General features: G+C 55.9%; 1 protein-coding gene across 1 annotated transcript; it reads left to right on the top strand.

The window, feature by feature from the left end:
• Positions 1–6: 6 nt before the first annotated feature.
• Positions 7–3,126, top strand: LOC100926564 (zinc finger protein 420). Its single transcript, XM_031964132.1, has 2 exons — positions 7–483; positions 1,184–3,126. Exon 2 carries the CDS (start codon positions 1,510–1,512, stop codon positions 2,953–2,955), a length of 1,446 nt encoding a protein of 481 aa, XP_031819992.1. The 5' UTR covers positions 7–483; positions 1,184–1,509; the 3' UTR covers positions 2,956–3,126.
• The last annotated feature ends 8,128 nt before the right edge of the window (positions 3,127–11,254 follow it).

Raw genomic sequence — 11,254 nt, 5'->3', positions numbered from 1 at the left:
TTTCCTAAAGAATATTGCTCCAAATCGATTGCAGTTGCCATGAGGGTTCTGGCCAGGACGTGCTGAGATGCAGATCTCCCCCCACTGGGACCCTACCTCTCTCAATCACCCCAAGACTGCATAGTGTTTTTGGCCTGACATACTCTGGTCCACGAGGTGGCTTATGAAATGAGGGCTCGGCCTGGGGTTGGGAAGACCCAAATTCAAATCCTGCCTCAGATACTTTCTGGGTGACTGATAGAGTCAGTCTCACTGGGGTTCACTGTGTCCATCTGTAAAACAGCACCTGCCTCCCAGCACCCAGCACCACACGAAGGAAATTGCCAGTGGCCGGGGTGCGAGTCCCGAGGCTCTTCCAGTCTTGATTGGCTTTGTTTTTACTCTCACAAGCAGGGCGTCCAATTGCCAAACCAGACGTGATCTCCCGGATTGAGCAAGGGAGGGTGCCGTGGGTGCTGAAGAAAGGAGCCACAGTCTTTCCAAGTAAGTGTGGAGACAGACGGGAAAGCCAAGGCAGGAAGAAGTTACCCTTTTAGAGGGGTCACTTCTGGGCAAGGAAGGCCGGGGTAGGTTGGAGAAACCTTTTTTAATGAAATTGTTTAGAGTTCCACATCGTCCCCCTTCCATATTCGTCATGGTCCTTTCCCTCATCCTGCATCTCCTCACAAGCACAGGGGAAAGGTTGTCCCCTCTGCCAAGGGCCTAGAGCCCTTTCCGGGAGGATCCAGGAGGTTCACTCTGGACCATTGAGCTTAGTTTTTTAAAAACGTTGGCAGAGAATTTAGTTATCTGCGATGTATAGAATCCCCTTCCTCCTGTTGGACCTTGTGTTTCCAAAAGAAACCGTGACACGTGCTCATCACCGTTACTCAGAACGGTCGGATTCTCCAGGATTTCTCATTCCTGTTTGCGAGCTCTTTTGGGGCACTAGCACGGCACTCCCTCAGCCTGTCCGGGAGGCTTTTCCGTGTACTGAAGGAGCTCCAGACTGGGGCAGAAAGTCCAGCTTTGGGGCAGCAGCGCGGCCTGGGGCTGCCCCCGCAGAGCTCTGGCTCTTGTCAGGCGCGCCGGGTGGCCCGGGGCCTTCCAGCGCTGGTTGGCTGGCCGTTTTTGCTTTCTCTTCTGCCTCCCATGTGGCGGTTCTTGGGGCGCAGGAGTAAGTGCACTCTCTCCCTTCTTTCAGGCAGGGCGACCAGGCCCGAAGCCAAGGGGCCAGCTTCCAGGGCCTCTGTGTCTCTGAAGGAGTCCCCTCTGGGGAGAGCCGCCAAGGACGAGTCTCAGGGGCACAGGCCGGATGCAGCCGGGGACTATCTCAAGTCAGAGCATCCGGGGTCCCAGCCCCTCCGAGGGGCCTCTGCGAGGGCCCCCAGCAAAGGGAGAGGCCTCGAGCACAGGAAGCTGGGCAGGAACCTGGAGGCCAATGGGTTTGCTCAGCAGAAAGCGCCCCGAGGAAAGCTGCTGCGGGGGAAGAGCTTCAAGCACTACTCGGACCTGGTCAAAGGTGGCAAGATGTCGGCAGGGAAGAAGCTGCCCAGATACGACGAATGTGGCAAGGCCTGTGGCCACAGCGTGGACCTCCTCCAGTACAGGATCCACGGCGGCGAGAAGCCCTACGAGTGCCGCGAGTGCGGCAAGGCCTTCAGCCGCAGGACGAACCTCACCGTGCACCAGCGCATCCACACGGGCGAGAAGCCCCACAAGTGCGCCGAGTGCGGCAAGGCCTTCATCCAGAGCGCGCAGCTCACCGTGCACCAGCGCATCCACACCGGGGAGAAGCCCCACAAGTGCGGCGAGTGCGGCAAGGCCTTCATCCAGCGGGCCCAGCTCGCCGTGCACCAGCGCATCCACACGGGGGAGAAGCCCCACAAGTGTGGCGAGTGCGGCAAGGCCTTCATCTCTAGGACGCACCTCACGGTCCATCAGAGAATCCACACCGGAGAGCGGCCCTACAAGTGCAACGACTGCGGCAAGGCCTTCATCCAGCGGGCCCAGCTCGCCATCCACCAAGGCACCCATATTGGCGAGAACCCCCACATATGTAACGAGTGCGGGAAAGCCTTTAACCACGTGTCGGCCCTGACCTCGCACCAGAGGATCCACACGGGAGAGAAGCCCTTCAAGTGCAGTGAGTGTGACAAGGCCTTCAACCACTACTCCTCCCTGGCCCACCACCAGAAGATCCACATCCGGGGGAACCCCTATGAGTGCAACGAGTGCGGCAAGGCCTTCAACCGGCGCTCATTCCTCACCTACCACCAGCGCATCCACACGGGCGAGAAGCCCCACAAGTGCGGCGAGTGCGGCAAGGCCTTCAGCTACAAGTCCTCCCTCACCCAGCACCAGAAGATCCACACGGGCGGGAAGCTCATCTGCACCGAGTGTGGGAAGGCCTTCAACGGCAAGGCGCTGCTCATGTACCACCAGCGCATCCACACCGGCGAGAAGCCCTACAAGTGCGGCGAGTGCGGCAAGGCCTTCAACTGCAACTCCTCGCTCACCCACCACCAGAAGACGCACACGGGCTGGCGGCCCTATGAGTGCAACGAGTGCGGCAAGGCCTTCAGCAGGAGCACCCACCTCACCGAGCACCTGCGCATCCACACTGGCGAGAAGCCCCACAAGTGCAACGACTGCGGCAAGGCCTTCATCCAGTTCACGCACCTCACAGTACACCAGCGCATCCACACCGGCGAGAAGCCGCACAAGTGCGGCGACTGCGGCAAGGCCTTCAAGTACCGCTCGTCCTTCACCTCCCACAGGCGCATCCACACTGGCGAGAAGCCGCACAAGTGCAACGTGTGCGGCAAGGCCTTCACCCAGATCACCCACCTCACGGTGCACCAGCGGACACACACCGGCGAGAAGCCCTATGCCTGCAACGTGTGCGGGAAGGCCTTCAAGCACAGCTCCTCTCTCACCTCCCACTACAGGACTCACGTCAACGAGAAGCGGTAGGGCCGCGAGCACGGGCGCCTCCCATCTGCCTCCCAGGCGTGGACAGCGCAGAGCGCAAAAAAGCCTTAGGAAAACAGCCTGTGAATGTCCGTGGGGAGATGGTCGTGGCCGATGCCCTTCCTTGGTGGGACTTCTCCCCTATGCTCCTTTACCCCCGAGTCACGCTGCCGCGGCCCTTCACATTAACAAGCTTCGGTGCTCTTCTTCCCCCAGCCCGGCCCTCACTCACTGCAGGTGAGCCTCGTGCCTCTGCACGAGCTTCGTCTGGGAATGAGCTCCCCGCCATTCCCATGGGTCTGACCGCCTGCTTGTCCATTTGCCCTTCTCCTCAGACCTCGTCATCCCCAGGCCTGTCGGTGACTCCGCTCCTTGGCTCTGGGAGAGCGCTCCGCCCTGGTTCTCTGGCCGGCCTCCGGTGGTCCCTCCCAGACCCCAAGATTCAGTTTGGGCCCTTAGTCAACACTGCTTGGACCAGCTCTTCCCGACTAGAACCAGGGCTTCTGCACCGTGCACAGAGCGCCATTGCTCTCAGGGCATCCCGATGTGTTCCAGAGCCAGGACTTGAGTTCAAACCCCAGCCCTTGTCTTACTGTAGGTGAAAGCAGTAAGTCTCTCAGGTGACCCTTAGGGAAGATGGAGCCAGGCTGCGCTGAGCTCCGAGGTCTCAGTCCTGCCCTAGGGGCCTGGGAGCCTGAGGCCAGAACCCCAAAGGCCTTGGAGCCCTCCCTGTAAGTGCTGGTTGTGATCCACCCAGTGGAGGATTGTCCCCCACCTCGGTCCACATTGTCGCTGCCGGAAGCTGCACGAACCTCGGCCCCCACTCACCTCCTAGGAGCCCTGTCCAAGCTGGCCAGGAGTCACCCACGGCCGTCACGGAGCACTTACCCCAAGGTCTGTCTGCCAAGATCTAGGTCACTGACATCGGTCGCCCCTGCCTGTGCTCGCAGCCCCCTGTGGGGCAGGAGTCCTTTCTGTCCCCGGGCCTCCCTCGGCCAGGCAGCCTCAGGGTTTGTGTCTGGCTCCAGAATAGCAGGATCCTCTCCTCCTCCTCACGGGGATGGTCGCCAGGGGCTCAGCAGCCCCTTGTTCAGTCACCCACTCATGTCTGGCTCTCCGTGGCCCCATCTGGGATTTTCTTAGCAAAAACATGAGAGGGGTTGGTCATCTCCAGCTCATTTTACAGAAGAGAAAGCTCAGGCAGCTAGAGGTCTGAGGCTGGATTTGAAGTCCTGACTTGGGGCACTCTGGCAGTGCGGTCACGAGAGCATCCTCCTCCCCACGAGATGGTCCTGCTCCTCCTAGGAGCCCCCCAGCCCACACAGACAGGCCTGCTGCCCCGAGCCTTCTCCCTCAGGATGGGCCACATCTTCACATTCTGCTCATGCTCTTCTGTATACTTAGGGTTTGCTTCTTCTACCTTTTGAATGTCTGCTCGTCCTGGAAAGCCTGATTCACAGTCTCCTCCCCAGCCCCACCCGAGTCTTCCTCCTGTTTGTTAGGGTTCTTCCCCCCAACATGCACCTGGAGGGAGCCCCAAAATAGTCTGTGCCTTTCTAAGGCACACATCCTGTATTCAAGCTAGTTTCTTTCCTAAGGGGGTCCCTTGGGCAGGGACCACTTTGTAGACCTAGCTAGGGACACATGCACAGAATCCATGTGTCCGTGTGAGAGGGGGAGACAGGGCAGAGGTGGCCCTGAGCAGGTGGTGAGGGGGTTTGAGTCTGGAAGGGTGGGAAGAGGGGTGGGGGTCTGGGATGGTGTAGACTGACCTGAGTGCTCGAGGAGAAAATGAGGCGGGCTGCGATCTGCAGCTGTGGCCGGGAGAGCCAGAAGTCACCGGCCTGTTTTTGTAGATACCTTTTCTTCTAATTCCTTGTGGGCAGGGACCAGGTTTTTATCTGAGTTTTCTATGTTCTCCTTCAATCTAGCACAGTTTTCTGTGCATATAGGACACTTAATAAATTAAAGTCAATCTATGGTGTGAAAGGTTTCTTGTGGCCTGCACACTTTGTGGAAGTCAGTGAGTGCCGAAAGCACTGACCGGTTCCCCGGAAAAGAGCTCCATGGGTGGTGCCCCCAGATCCGTTCTCAGGGCCCCCCGGCAGGACTGCCTCAGGACGCCTGAGTGTAAATGGCCAACGAATGGCCTACGGGGGCCCGGGAAGGTCTGGCTCGGACGCCCTGGTGATGTTTGTGTTACTGGCACTTGTGATGGTGAGTTCGGTCCAAGTCATACCATTCAGCCTAATCCCTCCAAGGGTGCAGGAAAAAAGGTCAAAAGCCCAAACCATTGTGGCCTGTGGGGCCACTGCAGCGGTCGCTGCCCCACACCCCCAGCGGGGCTTGGAGGCCTGGGTGCGTGAGGGTGCACTGGTGACAGGGGCAAAGTCCTTTCCCTACCCACTGCCAATCCTGGTTTGCATCCTGCGATTTCAGAGCTGACTCTGGGGCCCACTCTCAGGTGGGGCTTTCTGGACCCTCGATTTCCCTGTAGGGTGAGGGTATTGTCTGGTAATTGCTCAGCCCCTTAGGGCAAGTCGGGCGGCAGGCCATCTTTGAAGGCTGAAGGCCAGGGGACTGAACCCTTTGTATTTTTGTTGGGGACTTTTTGGTGAGCCCTTCGGTGTTCAAACGCTGCTGCCGAGGGGAGCCATACTGACAGGGATCCGTCACGTTAAGGACCCCGGGTCCGCGGGGCAGATGGAAGCAGTTTGTCTGACTTTCAGCCCCAGGAGAGCTCTGCGCGGGACCCTGAGGACGGTCGGATGCCGCCAATTCTGTGAGCCTTGGGTGGTTTCCGGCCAGAATCTGGGGACTAGAGGCTGTTTGCAGTGATGTCATTTACTCTTCCAGCAGGTCTGCCTGCCCTCCGGTCCGGACTCGGGCACAAGCATCCTGGGGTAGTGCCAGGCCCAGAGTCCAGAAGACCTGCCTTCAAACAGCCTCGGGCACCCAGCTGTGTGAGACCCAGTTTGCCTCATCTGTAAAATGTGCCGAACGTGGCAAACCACTCCTGTACTTTCTCCAGCCAAAGATTGAATAACAGCAGAGTGAAAAGCTTTTCACCCCCGGCAAAATCAGAACCAGTCCATCCGGACTCCTTGCCTGCACCTCGGGTAGCCACGCACTCTAGGTGTGGACCCCAGGTCCCTACAGTGTCCTAAACTTAAACCCCGAGATCTCCCGCAGCGTCCCAGACGTGGACTCCGAAGTCCCCAGGGCGCCCCAGGAGTGGACCCAGGTCCCTACAGAGTCCTAGACTTACTTAAACCCCGAGATCATCCAGGGTGTGGACTCCAAAGTTACCCACGGCACTCCGGGCGTGCGCCTCAAGTACCCACGCGCTTCGGGCTGGACTCCAGGTCCCTACAGTGTCCTAGACATAAACCCCGAGATCTCCTGCAGTGGCCCGGACGTGGACTCCAAAGTCCCCAGGGTGCCCCAGGAGTGGACCCCAGGTCCTTACCTCTGTATGTCTCCTAGACATAAACCCCAAGATCGCCCGGGGCGTGTCCAGCTGTCTTGATTTTGGTCTTACCGCCAGACTTGGAAGAGCGCCAGACAGGAGGCTGGCCTTGTGCCGTCCGGACGCGATCCCAGGATTCAAGTGAAGGACAAAGCACAAGCGGATGAAGGAGAACGGGCAGCTCTGCAAGGAGAGCGAGGCTCCCTGGGGGCTCCCGTGGGGTGCGTGCCAAAGCGGGCAGGGGCTCAGAGTCAAGTCCCGGAAGGGGCAGCTGGGGCCGGATGACTGGGGGTCCTGGCAGCCAGCACGTCAATCGTGAGGGCGGAAAAGAACAAAGAAAAGCCATGGTCCCCCCTGCCTGGTCCCAGGCTCCCCCAAAGTAACATCTGCCCCTTCCTCGCAGCCTCCATGGGCTCCAGTGGAGTGTGGCAATGGCGCTCCAAAGCCAGGGACCGGTTCGGTCCCACAGTCATAGGAACTGAAAGGTGTCCCCTACCTGGAGATGGGGGGGGGGGACAGACAAGGGTTCTGGGCTCATTCTAGGTCCTGGATGCTTTGGAAGTAAGATGCAGCATTACAGGACCCCCCCAAGCAGCCCGATGAGGTCTGAAATGCTTGGAAACACTGGGACAAGTGCACCACAAGCTCTGGTGCAAGTGGGAGAGGGGCAGCAAGAGGGAGCAGGGCAGCCTGATAGGTCAGCTTCGGGTTGGAGGAGGGGCTTGGGAGCAGGGGCTTGGGGCAGTGGTTGCCCCTGGGTTGGGGGAGCCTTACAGTAGGAAGAAGGAACAGAGCTGTACTGAGCTGGGAGCCAGAATGGCGGAGATCCTGTGTCAGCCAGTCCCTTGGGGAAAGGATCGTCTGACTGCAAGCCCTGCCCCAACCTCACCCCAGGATGTGGTTGGTGCGACATCCCCCCCTTCCATAGCCTTTGGACCACTTCCTGCTGCAAGGTGGATAACTCACTGGCAGTCTCCCTATGAGCCAGCCATGTTGGGAGACATCCAAGCCTGTGGACTTGTACATTTTAGCCCAAGGACGACTCGCTCTTCCCCAAATTTGATCTGGAAGTCCCCACGGAAGCTGTCCCTGAGCCTGGAGACACACACATTCCCATGGCCGGACCCAGCCTTTCTCCCGGGGCTGGAGATAGCATGGCGCCCAGGGGACCGAGGCGAAGAAGGCCCAAGATGGTGGCTGACTCTCTGCCCATAGGCCGGCCAGCCTGCGCTTTGCACGTGCCCCCATGGCCTCTTCCTCCCCCCCACCCCCCGGTTTTCTTATACCTTAGGCCCTTGCGAGCCGGGGACACTGGTGTTCTCCCTTTTCTCCACACATGAACTCCTCTGCCTGGCCCAGCACATTTCCCCATTTCCATGCCAGGAAGGTTCTCCTTCCTCCTTTCTACTTCTTCATTATCCAGGCTTCTTTCGAGACTCAGTGAAACTGTCAGTTTTCCCCATCTCTCTTAATTCTTGCATCTTCCATCGTTTACCAGTTGTATAAATTAAGCAAGTCACTAAACTTTTCTTAGCCTCAGTTTCCTTATCTACAAAATGGGAATAATGACGCAATACCTCCCTCTCAGTGTACTGTGAGGATTAAATGAAATGGCACATGTCCAGTGCTTTGCAAAACTTACATAAATATTAGTTATTATTATTCTAGATTTTCGGCAAGAAACAAAAGACAGGCACAGCAGACAGAGTACAGGACCCAGAATCGGGAAGAGCTGAGTTCAAATTTGATCTCTGGTGCATATGTTAGCAAGTCACTTAACTTCCACTTGCCTCAAGAAGCTCCATTAGAACAGGTGCTGTCTTTGACCTACTTTTCTCCAGTGCTTAGCACAGTGCCTGGCACCACATAGGCACTTAATAATTATTTTCTGCCATCTGGTAAGCCCAGACCTTGCCATCCACCCTCCTGCTCCAATATCCTGCTCTCCCACCCTCACCCCATCAGCATGTAGGCTCCTTAAGGATGTTTTTGCAGCCTTGGTGCACATTAGCTTGGCACACGGTGCTTAATAAATGCTTTTTCATTCATTCACAATGAGGCAATCATTTGGTAACCTAGTAACCATAGAAATAGCCCCTGAATCCCGGGGACATGTATCTGAGACATAGTGGAGAGAACCTCCCAAGATTTGCAAGCCTGGAAACTCTTCCCACTTCTGGTGAGTCGCAGGGACACAAGCTACTAGAAAGAATCCAAGCAGCAGCAGAGAGGATTATAAGGTCTTAAGCAAGAGACAGACAACTTTCGGAGCCCAGGTGGTGATTCCATCAAAGGCAAGAGATTTGCCAGAGAAAGGCATTTTTGGAAAATGAACAGCTGGTTAAAAAGAGGGTACATGAGTATGGAATATAAATTTCTGCATGACAGCTTTAAACATAGCAACAAGGAGCTTTTGCTCTCGGATAGATTGCTTCTAACAATGGCTACAAAGGATGGATTTGCCAGTCTGGAGATTTGTAAATCTAATTTAAAAAGCTTTAAACCAAAAAAGACGGGAGAGGCAGGATCTGACTTTGTCCACTAAGCTAGATACCTAGAAAAAAGCTAAAATGTACGAATATTACAAGTTGAGATACTCCAAAGTTCAGGCAACAAGTATTTGTCATGTACTTACTATGTGCCAAGCATTGTGCCAAGTCCTGGGGATACAAGTGCAAATATACTCCAAAAAGACAGACAATTCCTGTGGTCAAGGAGTTTCCATTCCTATGAGAGAAAGGAAGACAAGAAGCACAAAGGAAGACAGCCACACAGAGTCATGATGGGAGATGGCTGGCCTGGGTGTTCTGCCTACATGGAAGGTCTGCGAAGAGCCAGCCAACCCGAGAAAAGATACGAAGGCCAAATCCAAAAACAGAAAAAGGAATAAAATCCATGGCCTTATCTCGGTTTATGCACAAGTGCAGCAAGTGTGGGTGATGGGCAACTTGAAGTAGAGATCCTCAGGAAGGAAATAAATTGACTTGTAAAGTATAATAGAGCATGGTGGGGATATGGGGAGGGGGGTGAGCTCCTACATGGAGCTCCAGAAAAGGAAACGAGGTAAACAAAAAAGGGGAGGGGTTCAGGAGCCTTGTGCATTAAGAATATACTGGACAGATGGGAGTGTGGGTTTGTGATTCCCGACAGTGAGCACATGGGGCCTGATGGAGCGAGCAGGCTCTTCCCCAGAGAGCTCTGTGGTTGGAAGCGGGTTCGCCCTGTGGCCCCCCTCCAGACAAATGTTGCCGAGAACTTTCAGTGTTTGCCTTTTCAGTGGCATCCAGCTTGTGACTCAGGAGCCGTTGGCCATTTCTTTCTCCAGCCCATTATACAGATGAGGGACTTTTGCCTTTTCAGTGGCATCCAGCTTGTGACTCAGAGCCGTTGGCCATTTCTTTCTCCAGCCCATTATACAGATGAGGGACTTGGGCTACCAGGGTGAAGCGCCTTGCTTGGGGTCACACAGCTAGAAAGTATAAGGTGAGGCTGAGATTTAGGAAGATGATTTCTCTCTACTCCAGACCCAATGTTCTATTGACTGCACCACTTAGGGGCCCCGAGAACTATCTGCTGCAGAGAATAACCTTTGAGAAAAAAAATCAGCACCACGGTGAGCTCTGGATGCTGCGTCTGCCTCCAGGGATGATCCCTTCCTCGAAAGAAGGAAAGGCACAAGGGCGGGATCCTGGGGAGGCTGCCCAGCCATCAAAGAGGAGCTTCAGGGAGACCCCGAAAAGGACCAGAGGGGGGCCCCAAGGTAGGAGGCTCTGCTCTGCCATGGGCAGCTGTGTGCCTTGATACCAGCCTGCCCTCCCACCACCTCAAGAGGACCATGCATTAGGGAGGGGATGCCATGATGGGCAAATGGGTTGGATTTGAGGAAAGGAAGGCTGTGCAAGGTCACCGGCCTCACTTTCCCCTCCAGAGCCCCTGGGTTGGTGGAGATGGCCCAGATGCAGTGGGAGACCAGGGCCTCTTGAAGCTACCAAGGCAGCACCCACTCAGTTATATAATGGCCTCTTTCACCTAGTCAAAAATTTTCAGTAAGTCTGTGAGGAGACTCTGGAGGAAAGGCGGGTGACCCTGCATAGCCCCTCCCTCCCTTAGATCCAGTCACCTGCAGGTCATGGCATCATTTCCCTGATGTCATGGTCCCCTGAGAAAGGACAAAAAACCTCTGTGAGCAGAGCTGCCCCACTGGGGACCCGGTTGGAAATGGTCAGTTGGGAAACTCCCTCCTTTCCTTTCTTCCTTCCCTCCTTTCCTTCCTTCCTTCCTCTCTTTCCTTCCCTCCTTCCTCCTTTCCTTTCTTCCTTCCCTTCTTTCCTTTCTTCCTTCCTCCCTTTCCTTCCCTCTTTCTCCCCCCCTTCCTTCTTTCCTTTCTTCCTTCCCTCCTTTCATCCTGAAAGGGGCTTCGCAGGGATCTTCATGGTGGCCACATCTCTTCTAGGGGAGATGCAATCTGGGGACTTCTTGGGGTGGGGTAGGGAATAGCAGGGGAGACTTTGGGAGTTCTGTGGGCGGGATCGAAGGAAGAGGAGTCATAGAATGCTTCTGGCTCCCAAGTCCCAGACTGTCCAAAGAGAGGCTACCCAGAAATTACTTGAAGATGCCTAAGGTCTAAAGGAGTTCCCTTCCTCACAATCTCCACATAAACAGGATTAGGCTGGAGAAGAGCCAGGTGGGCTTCTCCCAAGCTCAAAGTCCACATCACCTCCCTCCCTTCCCCCTCTCAATCCCTCCGAGATTTGTCTCAGGAGAGGCAAAAAGGGATTGACTACTTTGTCTTGAGAAAGGACAGCCCATAGCCATCCTTATCTCAGATCAAAC

The sequence above is a fragment of the Sarcophilus harrisii genome, chromosome 3, assembly GCF_902635505.1.
Source record: "Sarcophilus harrisii chromosome 3, mSarHar1.11, whole genome shotgun sequence".
NCBI lineage: Eukaryota > Metazoa > Chordata > Mammalia > Dasyuromorphia > Dasyuridae > Sarcophilus > Sarcophilus harrisii.
Note: the sequence above shows the minus strand (reverse complement) of the source record. Positions and strands in the feature narration are given on the sequence as shown.

Excerpts from the sequence above, each read along its gene's own strand:
- LOC100926564 (XM_031964132.1), top strand. The coding sequence starts at position 1,510 with ATGTCGGCAGGGAAGAAGCTGCCCAGATACGACGAATGTGGCAAGGCC.